This window comes from Ahaetulla prasina, chromosome 13 (assembly GCF_028640845.1).
Source record: "Ahaetulla prasina isolate Xishuangbanna chromosome 13, ASM2864084v1, whole genome shotgun sequence".
Classification (NCBI taxonomy): domain Eukaryota; kingdom Metazoa; phylum Chordata; class Lepidosauria; order Squamata; family Colubridae; genus Ahaetulla; species Ahaetulla prasina.
The window spans coordinates 20,610,071-20,623,042 of NC_080551.1; the positions used below are offsets into that span (position 1 = coordinate 20,610,071).

General features: G+C 40.9%; 1 protein-coding gene across 1 annotated transcript; it reads left to right on the top strand.

Moving 5' to 3' along the window:
- On the top strand, positions 1 to 6,656 carry TERB2 (telomere repeat binding bouquet formation protein 2). The gene is made up of 7 exons (XM_058156472.1): positions 1 to 64; positions 1,732 to 1,813; positions 3,607 to 3,746; positions 4,918 to 5,003; positions 5,499 to 5,509; positions 5,637 to 5,716; positions 6,511 to 6,656. The coding sequence occupies exons 1-7, from the start codon at positions 1 to 3 to the stop codon at positions 6,654 to 6,656; spliced, it is 609 nt and encodes a 202-aa protein (XP_058012455.1).
- The last annotated feature ends 6,316 nt before the right edge of the window (positions 6,657 to 12,972 follow it).

The window sequence follows — 12,972 nt, forward strand, 5'->3', positions numbered from 1 at the left end:
ATGTTCAGGGGCCGCAGCGCCTGGTTCTCGCAGAGCGTCCCCCCAGAGATCCGCCGCCTTTGGGGTGAGGGGGAGGCCTGAGGGAATCCCTGCCAGGGGGATGGCGAGGGGGGAGAGGGAGGAAAGCCCCCATTGGGGGTGACAGGGCCCAAGGCTTCCCCAAGTTGAAATTCAGGGCTGCTGGTGAGTATTGGCTAGGGCAAGGGTCTGCAAACTTGGCTCTTTTAAGACTTGTGGACTTCAACTCCCAGAGTTCCTCAGCCAGCAAAGCTGGCTGAGGAACTCTGGGAGTTGAAGTCCACAAGTCTTAAAAGAGCCAAGTTTGCAGAGCCCTGGGCTAGGGAGAAGTCAAAAAAGTCAAAATGGTGCCCATGCCATTGAAGCCCCCCCCAGCTTTGAATTTTGTTCATGGTGGCTGGGGGCATGGACCCAAAGCCCCCACAAAGCCAGAGGAAAGTTTCTCTGCCTGGAACAGCTGGCCCTTTTTTAAAGAACCATTACAGGTAGTCCTCGAATTATGTCCGCAAAGAGGACCAGAATTTCCGTCGCTAAGCAAGGCAATTATTAAGTGAGCCGCACCCGACTTCAGGAGCTTTTTTTTTTTTTTTTTTTGCAAACCACTGCCGTTGTTCAGTGAACCATGGGGTCCTTAAGCGAATCCAGCTTTCTCCCATTGACTTTGCTTGCTGAAAGCCAACCAGGTAGGCCGCAAAATGGCCACCACATAACCCTGGGACACGACAGCCGGTGCCCAAATTTTAATCAGGCGACCATGGAGATGTTGCGACGGCCGTAAGTGGAAGGAGCGGTTGTAAGTCACTTTTTTCCGGGGTCACTGGAACGTCAAACAGTCACTAAACCAACGGTTGCAAGTCGAGGACTATCTGCATCAGGATTTTCCCAGGGCTTCCAAAAATCTAGTTTTGTTTTTTTTTACTTTTCAGTCTTTTTTCCAAGAAACACCGAACTCTTGGAAGACCAAGTCATTTGCAAAGAATATTACCCTACAGGTAGTCCTCGACTTATGACTAAAACTGAGCCCCAAATTTCTGTTCCTAAGTGAGAGGTTTGTTAAGTGCATTTTGCCCCATTTTACACCTTTTTCTTGCCACCGTTGTTAAGTGAATCCCTGCCGTCGTTGAGTGAGTAAAACGTTTGTTAAGTGAATCTGGCTTCCCCGTGGATTCTGCCTGCCAGAAGGTTGCAAAAGGGAATTGTGTGATCCGGTGGTGTGGGTGTGGCTTGGTGGGCGTGGCATTGCTTGGTGGGCATGGTGGGAAAGATACTGTAAAATCTCCATTCCCACCCCACTTCAGGAGAAAGGTTACTGCAAAATCCCCATTCCCTCCAGATCAGCTGGGACTCGGGAGGCAGAGAATAGATGGAGGTGGGACCAGTCAGAATTTTTACTACCAGTTCTCCGAACTACTCAAAATGTCCGCTACCGGTTCTCCAGAACTGGTCAGAACCTGCTGAAACCCACCTCTGGTGTAATCCCCAGGATACTGCAACCGTCATAAATATGAGCCAAGTGTCCAAATTCTGACCATGTGACCAAGGGGATGCTACAACGGTCGTAAGTGTGAAAAACGGTCATTAGTCACTTATTTCGGTGACGTTGTAACTTCCGGTCACTAAATGAACTGTTGTAAGTCAAGGATCGCCTGTATTGTGACTTCACATTTTTTGTGTCGCATGATCAAGGACCTTCCCTGTGATCTTTTTCTGCAGTTGGTGAAGGAGGGGTGATTGTGAATTTGGAAGCTGCCGATTATCTCTTCAGCAGCAATGCTTCTCACCCGGATACAAAAAGGTAGCACAACTCCACTTGGATCAGTATCTTTTTTTAAAATTAGATTAATAGAGTTGGAAGGTACCTCGTAGGTCATCTAGTCCAACCCCCCCAGCCCGAGCAGGAGACCTTACACCATTCCTGAAAAATGGCAGTCCAATCTTAGAGGGTCTTATTTTTCTAATCCAGTTTTGGTCGCCACAATGTAAAAAAAAAATGTGGAGACTCTAGAAAGAGTGCAGAGAAGAGCAGGAAAGGTAATTAGGGGGCTGGAGGCGAAAACATATGAAGAACAGTTGCAGGAACTGGGGATGTCTCGTTTAATGAAAAGAAGGACTAGGGGAGACATGATAGCAGTCTTCCAATATCTCAGGGGCTGCCCCAAAGAAGAGGGAGTCAAGCTATTCTCCAAAGCACCTGAGGGCAGGACGAGAAGCAATGGGTGGAAACTCATCAAGGAGAGAAGCAACCTGGAACTAAGGAGGAATTTCCTGATTGTTAATTAGAACAATTAATCAGTGGAACAACTTGCCTCCAGAGGTTGTGAATGCTCCAACACTGGAAGTTTTTAAGAAGATGTTGGATAACCATTTGTCTGAAGTGGTGTAGGGTTTCCTGCCTTTTCAGGGGTTGGACTAGACGACCTCCAAGGTCCCTTCCAACTCTGTTGTTCTGTTCTGTTCTGTTCTGTTCTAATCCTTAATTTCTGACCATGAAAAAAAATAAATCCTGTCCCTTGAAGGATTCAAGACACCAGGCAGTTCAATGCCTGATGTCTTATGAGCCAGAGGTTCTGGCTTCCTGGCTAGATTTTATTTCTCTCTAGCTTTAGCTGAATTCTTGGCGGGTGTTTAGAATTTGGTTATTTAATTAAGAGCTGCGAGTGAGCTGCGTGGTAGCCTAGAGGTGAAGATGCTTGCTTTGCACCTCGAAAGCTTGTGAGTTCAATTCTAGGCAGCGGCAGATGTTTCTCTAGCAGGGCGCAAATAGAAAATATGGGCTGTGAACTCCATGCAGGTGTCAGGAAGGGCATCCAGCCAGTAAACGCTCATCTCTATTCAGCTTCCCCAACTTTACCCCGAATAAAAGGGTTAAAGGGTCATAAAAAAAGAAAGAACTGAGAGTCTTCTAGAGGACTTCAACTTCCAGGCTTAAAGCTGCCAGGGTTGGGGATCCCTGCTCTAGAGTCTTGTTCCATATAGATAATCACGCATATACATAAATAGAATAGAATAGAATAGAATTTTATTGGCCAAGTGTGATTGGACACACAAGGAATTTGTCTTGGTGCATATGCTCTCAGTGTACATAAAAGAAAAGATACGTTCATCAAGGTACAACATTTACAACACAATTGATGGTCAATATATCAATATAAAATCATAAGGATTGCCAGCAACAAGTTATAGTCATACAGTCATAAGTGAAAAGAGATTGGTGATGGGAACTATGAAACGATTAATAGTAGTGCAGATTCAGTAAATAGTCTGACAGTGTTGAGGGAATTATTTGTTTAGCAGAGTGATGGCCTTCGGGAAAAAACTGTTCTTGTGTCTAGTTGTTCTGGAGTGCAGTGCTCTATAGCACTATACCTACTACACCACAAAAATGGATACCACATTGTAAAAAATGCTTGCTGTGAGTACGAAGAAATTGCTTTATACTACCGACTCACGGACTTACCAGAAATGTTCTGCTTTCTGCAAATCTTCACTACCTTCCCTTGTGAAGTTGAAATCTAATACAACGTAAACAAAAAAAAAAAATTAAATTGTTTCACCGGACTTCCATAATTTTCCTTCTTCTTTGCCTAGGATACACCAAAGTTTAGACTATCTGGAGGACCGAGTCACGGTGTTTCATTCCTGCTTTCTTACTGCGAGTATCAACGCCCAAACCAAAAACACCGTAGCTCTAGGACATTTCGTTCTCGTACCAGCCAGCTTGCAAAAAGGTAGTACGTATGGACCAGAATGAGCAATAGGTTTAAAAAAAACAACATCTGCCTTTTCCGGGTCCTTTGGGAAGACTCGATAAGTGGACAAAAATGATTGCACATCCTTGTTCTTATATTTGTCCCATGGCATTCCTTAGCACTAAATTTAACAGATGATGTTTTCTTTCTTTCTTTCTTTCTTTCTTTCTTTCTTTCTTTCTTTCTTTCTTTCTTTCTTTCTTTCTCTTCCTTCCTTATAATAATAATAACAGAGTTGGAAGGGACCTTGGAGACCTTCTAGTCCAACCCCCTGCCCAGGCAGGAAACCCTACACCATTTCAGACAAATGGTTATCCAACATTTTCCTTCCTTCCTTCCTTCCTTCCTTCCTTCCTTCCTTCCTTCCTTCCTTCCTTCCTTCCTTCCTTCCTTCCTTCCTTCCTTCCTTCCTTCCTTTTTTCTTTCTTTCTCCTTCCTTCCTTCCTTCCTCCCTCCCTCCCTCCCTCCCTCCCTCCCTCTTTCTAGCAAACAGGAGTTCCAGGCAATTCATATCCTTTGTCTGATTTTATTATTCACTCTGAAATGATTGAAAATGCTCGTTGTCGGGGTGGGAGGAATACCTCTCTAGAAATCCGTGTAAAATTGTCAATGCGATCAAGATGTTGGAAGTATTTCCATTCCTTCCGCTTTCTAATGGATGCCTGCATGCTTTCATGAAATGTACACCTTGCTTTTTGCTCTGGGTGGATTATATGGGATCGCCAGGTCCTGCAGAAAAGAACCTGTATAAAAGAACAGCTGATATGTTTAGCAAGGAAACTCCATCAAACAGTTGCAACCACATATATTATAAACAGAGATGTAATGGAGTGTGGATTTGCACATTTATAGTTATGCGTGCAAGTAAGATCCATTTGTTTTTCTAACTATATCGTGTTTGTGTCATATTGTAAGCGTGGGATGAATCTTTTTAGAAATTTCCCAGGTGAGGAGATAAATTTCCAGATAAGGCTGGAAAATAGATATTGTTATTCTACTATAAAAGATGCATTGTATTTAATTACGCTGCATGATAAATTTGGCAGCCAGTATAATTGCTAGTGAAGAATGGTCCCGTTATTACCTTAATAATGGAATAACTTTTCCCTTTTTGAGTGGATTTTCTTTTTTCCCTTTGCCTTCACTGTAGAAATTAGAAAAAAAATTGGCCACTTTATATGGGAACAGATAACCAGTCCAGTACAGGAATTACACTACAATCCACTTACTCTCCAGGTAAGAAAAATATCTAGAAGGCAACAATTAACAATATTGTTATAATTATAAAACCCGAACTACAAGTATTTTCTACTTTATAACAATGTTATTGCCTGGTATTTTGAATTTTGTTATTTTCCCTCAGGCAAAATTGTTCATGGAAGGTGACTACTGCCCCCTATAAGAAAACAAGATTAATGGGGCTGATTGAATTTCTTTTATAAATTGGCATAGCCAGATGGAGTAATGAGAAATTAGAAATTAAGGTTGTTTTTCTGTCCACAGTCTGGTCCAACTCCGGAGTCAAAAAACATCAAGAAGCAAGAACAGTTAAGAGACAAGAAAGAACTGGAGAAATGGTATAAATTTGAATAGAATCAATAATAAGAGATTGATATGTATTGAATAGTAATGTATTGACTGAGAATGACTAATTAGTCTAATTAATCTGTTTCTCCTGGCTCTTGAAAATGATTAATCAGAGCAAAGCCTATATCCTTGATCCTTAATTAGCAAGATGATAGGTGAGAAAAATATACTGAAATTAAAAGCATCCCTTCTCACTGTATTTATCAGTAGAGGGATTGGACTAGAAGACCTTCAAGGTCCCTTCCAGCCCTAGGATTCTAATATTTATGGGTTTTTTTGCAGCCAAGGTCCAAGGACATCTGAAACAGGAAAGCTAACATACATTCCTCTTCAAGATTATCCATCAAGTAACATGGTGACAGGTAAATAAAATATGTGATGAATGAGTTATTAAGGCACATAACTCAGGAGATCAATGACTAAGTTCTGTATTCTAATGTCTCATGATGCTGGACAAATAGAGGATGTTGTGGGAGACATTCATCTCTATCTAAACTCCCCTTTTATGATCCCGTAATCCCTTAATTCGGGATAGAGTTGGGATGGAGCTGAGTGTTTACTGGCCAGATGCCCTTCCTGACACCTACAAGGAGTTCACAACAGAATTTTTTTTCTTTGCCCTCTGATAGAGAAAAATCTGCCACTAGCTAGGATTGAACTCCCAACTTTCTGAGTAGTGGCGAATGTCTTCACAACTAGGCCACTATGCTGTTCTATCCCTTCCCTCTTCTCTCTCTCTCTTGTCTGTCTATCTGTCTGTCTGTTTCTCTATCATCTACCTAATATCTTCATATCTATCTATCTATCTATCTATCTATCTATCTATCTATCTATCTATCTATCTATCTATCTATCTATCTATCTATCTATCATCTCTAATCTATCTATCTATCTGTCTGTCTGTCTGTCTGTCTGCCTGCCTGCCTGCCTATTTATCTATTCTATATCATCTATCTTCCTCTTCAGCTTTGAAACGGAGATGAGCACCGCCCCCTAGAGTCAGGAATGACTAGGACATATGTGCGAGGGGAACCTTTACCTCTATCTATCTATCTATCTATCTATCTATCTATCTATCTATCTATCTATCTATCTATCTATCTATCTATCTATCACCTATCTGTATAATGTATATTTATTAGCATTTCTTTTCCAGGTTATACCTCTGAGAAAGAGTTGAAGAAATTTCTCGGGGAGATAAGAGATTTCATTCCTGGTTGTTCTGGTTATTTAGCTTACTGGATTCCAAACGAAACCAATGTTTTCGCTGATGTGAAGATGAAATTAAACAGGAAGTCATGAATAACTTTGGATCCTTATGAAGAACAAAGTTTGTTTCTCAAATAACTTCCCTGCAGTTTTTATTCCTTCTTTCCCCCCCAGTACAGTTTGGAATGTTATTCTTGCAAAAGCTGTTAAGTGGAAATGTTGTGGAGTTTCACGCTGTTGTTTGTGTGGATGATTCAATCCGACCAATTTAGGGCCTATCCTGTTCTTAGAATTCCAGTTATTAAAACATTGCAACTGTTCAATGAAATCAATGCATTTTAGATTCATTGTGTTTTGACTTTTGCTCTGCCATGAAATATGAAAGTTTTTATTTATATTTATTTACATCTCGCCTTTATTATTTTTATAAGCAATGCAAAGTGGAGAACATATTTAATTTAATTTACTTTCCCCTCCTGTGTTTCCCACAACAACAACCCTGTGAGGTGGGTTGGGCTGAGAGAGAACGACTGGCCCAAAGTCTCCCAGTTGACTTTCACACTTAAGGCGATACTAGAACTCACCGACTCCTGGTGATTGGCACGAAGTCTACCCCCAACTATTTGATTAATAGTTGGGAATATCAATTGTTGGTTTTATTCGCATTTACTGCTCACAGAGGTCTTTTGGAGAGGAGCAAAAGGATCTAAATTGGGAGCAAGTCATTTTTAAAATAGTAACTTTCTCGGCCAGATACTCTTATCTGTAGTGGTGAATTAATGCCAGTGTTGTCCAGAAGGTGGAAGCATTGAGCCAGCCAAACTGATCTCCCAAAAAATAAATAAATAATTAAATAAAATAAAGCAATAGGAATATGAGTTAGAATAGAATAGAATTCTTTATTGGCCAACTGTGATTGGATACACAAGGAATTTTTCTTTGGTGCATAGGCTCTCAGTGTACATTAAAAAATATATTCATCAGGAATCATAAGATACAACACTTAGTGATAGTCATAGGTTACTATTTCTTTCTTTCTTTCTTTCTTTCTTTCTTTCTTTCTTTCTTTCTTTCTTTCTTTCTTTCTTTCTTTCTTTCTTTCTTTTGTCACACAGTATATATAAGCATAAGCATGAAATAACTATACAATATATAAGCATATATATAAGCATGAGTATGTAATAACTATATTAATTGGATATAACGAAAGGAAACAATAGGACAGGAACGGTAGGCACGCTTGTGCTCTTATGCACGCTCCTTATAGACCTCTTAGGAATGGAGTGAGGTCAACAGTAGACAGTTTTTGGTTGAAGTTTTGGGGATTTTGGGAAGAGACCACAGAGTCAGATAGTGTATTCCAAGTATTAACAACTCTGTTACTGAAGTCATATTTTCTACAATCAAGATTGGGGCCTCTGTGGCTCAGACTGCTAATGCAGTCTGTTATTAACAGCAGCTGCCTGCAATTACTGCAGGTTCTAGTCCCACCAGGCCCAAGGTTGACTCAGCCTTCCATCCTTTATAAGGTAGGTAAAATGAGGACCCAGATTGTTGGGGGCAATAAGTTGACTTTGTATATAAATATACAAATAGAATGAAGACTATTGCAAACATAGTGTAAGCCGCCCTGAGTCTTCGGAGAAGGGCGGGATATAAATGCAAATAAAATAAAAATAAATAAAATAATAAGCAATCAAATCACACTAGGAAACAAATAGAGGTAAAGTGTATTGCAAAACCTCCATTCCCACGCCACGTCTGGGGCCAGCCAAAGGTGGTATTTGCCGGTTCTCCGAACTACTCAAAATTTCCGCTACCGGTTCTCCAGAACCTGTCAGAACCTGCTTAATAGCACCCCTGATTTATGGGGCAGACGGGAGGAGTGATATAAAGAGAGAGAAAGAGAGATAAATCTGTAAGGACACACGTTCTTACAAATAAGAACTCTGGTTTAACGCTATTCAATCCATTGCGATTCTCTTCCTGGAGCACAAGCCAAACGATGTGGTCAAAATCTGTTTGTCTAGGAATGAGTTATGGTGAAACCAATGTGTTCTTTTCACCTGTTCTGTACCGTTGGCAAAGGTGTTTCATAATATTTGGCAAGGGAGTTCATTGCAGAACAACAGCCAAGTCAGAAATATGTTCCCTTCACAGAGTTACTTCAATTTCATCTTGATCCCTTTTAAGGTTGCAAGCAAATAACCTCATAAAAATGAGACTGCCCTTTTCACAGACTGACCACATACCCTGTTTCCCCAAAAATAAGACCCAACCGGAAAATAAGTCCTAGCATGGTCTCTCAGGATGTTCGTAATATAACCAGAGCATATAAAACATTTGCTAGACCAATTCTAGAATACAGCTCGCCTGTTTGGAACCCTCACCACATCTCTGACATCAATACAATTGAACATGTCCAGAAATATTTAACAAGAAGAGTTCTCCATTCCTCTGAAAACAACAAAATACCTTATCTCACCAGACTTGAAATCCTGGGCTTAGAAAACTTGGAACTCCGTCGCCCTCGACAAGACCTAAGTTTAACTCACAGAATCATCTATTGTAATGCCCTTCCTGTTAAAGACTACTTCAGCTTTAATTGCAATAATACAAGAGCAACCAACAGATTTAAACTTAATGTTAACCACTTTAATCTAGATTGCAGAAAATATGACTTCTGTAACAGAGTTATCAGTGCTTGGAATACTTTACCTGACTCTGTGGTCTCTTCCCATAATCCTAAAAGCTTTATCCAAAAACTTTCTACTATTGACCTCACCCCATTCCTAAGAGGACCATAAGGGGCGTGCATAAGCGCACAAACGGGCCTACCATTCCTGTCCTATTGTTTTTCTTTTTCTTCTTCCTATATATATATATACTTATTCCTCCTAATATTTACTCATATATATATATATATATATATATATATATATATATATATATATAAATATATATATATATATATAACATATCATAACATAAATATGTTTTCGCGGGTGTTTGTATGTAGGTCTTTGGTTATTCGGGTTTTCTCCCGCGTAAAATTGGAAGTGTCTTGGCGACGTTTCGTGCTTCTGGGAGCAATGTGGGATTGCAGCTGTTTCTTCCTTTTTAACTGCTAGTGGGGGTTTGAACTGATTGGGTGGGAGCTTGGCTGTGCTCTGATTGGATGTGGGGTTTTTTTGTGCTCTGATTGGCTGGGGGTGTGTCCTGTTTGGGTGGGGGCTTGGTTGTGCTCAAATTAGTCTGAGTTGCAGGGGGATCTGAGCTGGTGAGCTGCACTGCTGCTGTTTGGCTTCGTGTTCGTGGTCGTGCTACATCTTCGTAGTGGGTGTCAGTCTGCTGCATGTATGGATTGGAGGGGTTTGAATTCGGAGAAAACCCGAATAACCAAAGACCTACATATATATATATATATATATAATATATATATTATACTATATAATCTTTTTATATGATGTTGTGACAAAATAAATAAATAAATAAATAAATAAGTAAATAAATAAAATAAAAATAAGCCCTACCCTCAAAATAAGCCCCAGTTAAGGTGGTCAGCCAGCTAGGTGCATTTAGTACTGTATTTCCTCCAAAATAAGACCTAATCAGAAAATAAGCCCTAATGCGTCTTTTGGAGCAAAAATTAATATAAGACCCGGTTTTATTTTTGGGAAAAACATAGTAATTAGGAAACATGCCAGCACCGTTCCAATATTTGAGGGGTCCTGCAAAAATCAGTGAGGTCAAACCATTTTCCAAAGCAGCAAAAGGCAAGATGAAAAACAATGGTTAGAAACTAACCAAGGAGAGAAGCAACTTAGAGCTAAGGAGAAATTTCCTAACTGTGAGGACAATTAACCAGTGGAACAGCTTGCCACCAGAAATTGTGGGTGCACTTCATCACTGAAGGTTTTTAAGAAGAGACTGGACAGCCGCTTGTCTGAAACGGTATAGGGTCTCTTGCTTGAGCAGGGGGCTGGACTAGAAGACCTCAAAGGTCCCTTCCAACTCTTATTAGTCTATGAATTTTGAATCCCATGGTGAATTTTCTAAATGTTTTAGAAAAACCTCCAGGAGGAGCCCTTTGATAAAACTTGAACCTGTGATGGAGAACGAGGAGGAAGTGGCGAGACACGTGTGATTTCAATTCAGCAAAATGATAACCAGGTATGATTTCACAAAGGAGATTAATGCTTTTAAGTCTCTATGGCACGACTGTGCTGCCAAAAAAGGGGGGGAAGTAATTTTAAAGCGAGCTGCTCTTCTAAATTATTAAGCTAATTTACAGATCTAGGGAATGCAAAAATGCCACCAATTCCTTTTTCAATTTAAAAGGCAACTGAATCTTATCTTCTCTCTCTCTCTGGAGATTGGGAGGAATTGAACTACTTCTATTAGACTGGATTACAGGATTGTTTCATTAATTAATGCGACAGACGACAAAAGAATTAATTAACTAGTCTACTACGCTAGATGCCATAAAACCCTTTGACTGGAATTAGCATTGTGATTTCTTTAATTTCCAACACACAATGCAACGGAATTGTATTATTATTATCTTAATTTTCAGCATCAAATGCAGGTTAAAAAAAAAGGGGCAGGTTTTGATGAAGTGGCTACGGATGTTATTTAAATTAAAAATGTCCATGCATTGGTGCATCCCATTGAGGTAGCATGCTGGGTAATTCCAGTGGTGGGATTCAGCCAGTTCGCACCACTTCGGGAGAACCGGTTGTTAGCTTTCTGAACAGTTTTGTAAACTGGTTGTTGGAAGAAATCATTAGGGCAGAGAACCGGTTGTTAAATTACTTGAATCCCACCACTGGGTAACTCTTGATTGCAGCATAGTTCAGTGTATGAAACATGGGTGCTCTTTGAGCTTTTCTTAGCCGACATTTCATGACCCAAGTGGGGAATGGCATCAGTGCTAGAAGGGAGTGGGGTTTGCAAAGTGGAAGAGGAGGAGGAGGAAGATGGGCTCCTGGGTGATCTCTGAACATGGTGGTTTTCTTGCTGACATTTCATTACCAAATGAAATGAACACCATCATCAGTGTTCCAATGATGTATATGATGATTGGTGCACTGGTGATGTTACATGGTTTGGTAATAAAACGTCAACAAGAAAACCACCAAGCTCAGAAGTCACCCAGGAGCCCACCATCCTCCCCCTCCTCCACTCTGCAAACCCTCCTCCCTTCTAGCACTGATGCTATTCCCCACTTGGGTCGTGAAATGTCGGCTAAGAAAAGCTCAAAAGAGCACCAAAGACCCACGTTCAACCCTGAGCTACAAACATTCTTTTCTATTGATAGTTCGGGTGTTCTTCCAAACAGGCATCAACATCTGGCCAATTTATTCTTCCAACAACCCCTCCTACAGATATAAGGCTGGTCTGAGGAAACTCAATGACCTTCATGACAGAACACAGAAGGAAGCCTGGATTATTACTTGTCTGACTCTTTAGTCATATCTTCCATAATTTGGTTTCTTCTATAAATTCTGGACCACAGTTCTACCTTTCCAACCACCACCTCTGATGAGATGATGGAAATGAGGGGCAGAACCTTGTTTCTCGTTCCATTGGGCACTGGCCCAGGAGGATGTGATTGCTAAAATTTCTCCATGGATCCAATCAGCTCCTTTGTCATCTAATTAGAGAAAACCCTGGCATGGGACATGAGGTTCTTGTGGTTTCGGATTTAATAATACCTTCGTCTTCTCTAACTCATCAACCCCAACATCTGTTTGTCACAGAGACAAAAGCTGGCAAGGGCAGCCTTCGAATGTTCCATCCAGCAGTGGGTTTCAGATTATGTTGCTACCGGTTCACCGCGCGTATGCCCGGTTTGCGCATGTGTGCCTTCCATGCACGCGCCCAGTTCATGCGCACACCTTCTGCGCATGTACCTGGCCTCAAAAATGTGCCTAAATAGGATGACATAAGAGCTGGGCAGATGGGCAGGTCCACCCGCGATTTCTGCTACCAGTTCGGGTGAACAGGTTTGAACCATCTGAATACCACCGTGGGTTACATCCCCATTCCTTATGAATTCTATTTTTCTGAATGGTTACTCCATAATGCTGCAAGTATTTTTGAAGCACCGGGCTGGGAACAATCATGGAAAATTAATAGGCAGGAGAAGGGAACAATGTTACTTTGACTGGAAGTATTTGAGCGCTTCACACTCTGCAAAAAAACCAAGATGTTTTTCCCCTTCTCTTCCTGCAACAGGGCAATTAAGCTGCCTTCAGATAACGATTTATTTATACGATCTGCTGTCAATGTCCAAATTCGGTGGTTCTGCAGATGTAGTGAACAGATCACCTTGCGATCTTGAGAGCCATCGAGATGTTTGAACATCTTCCTTCTCCTTTTGTCAATACTTCATGAATCTCCAGAA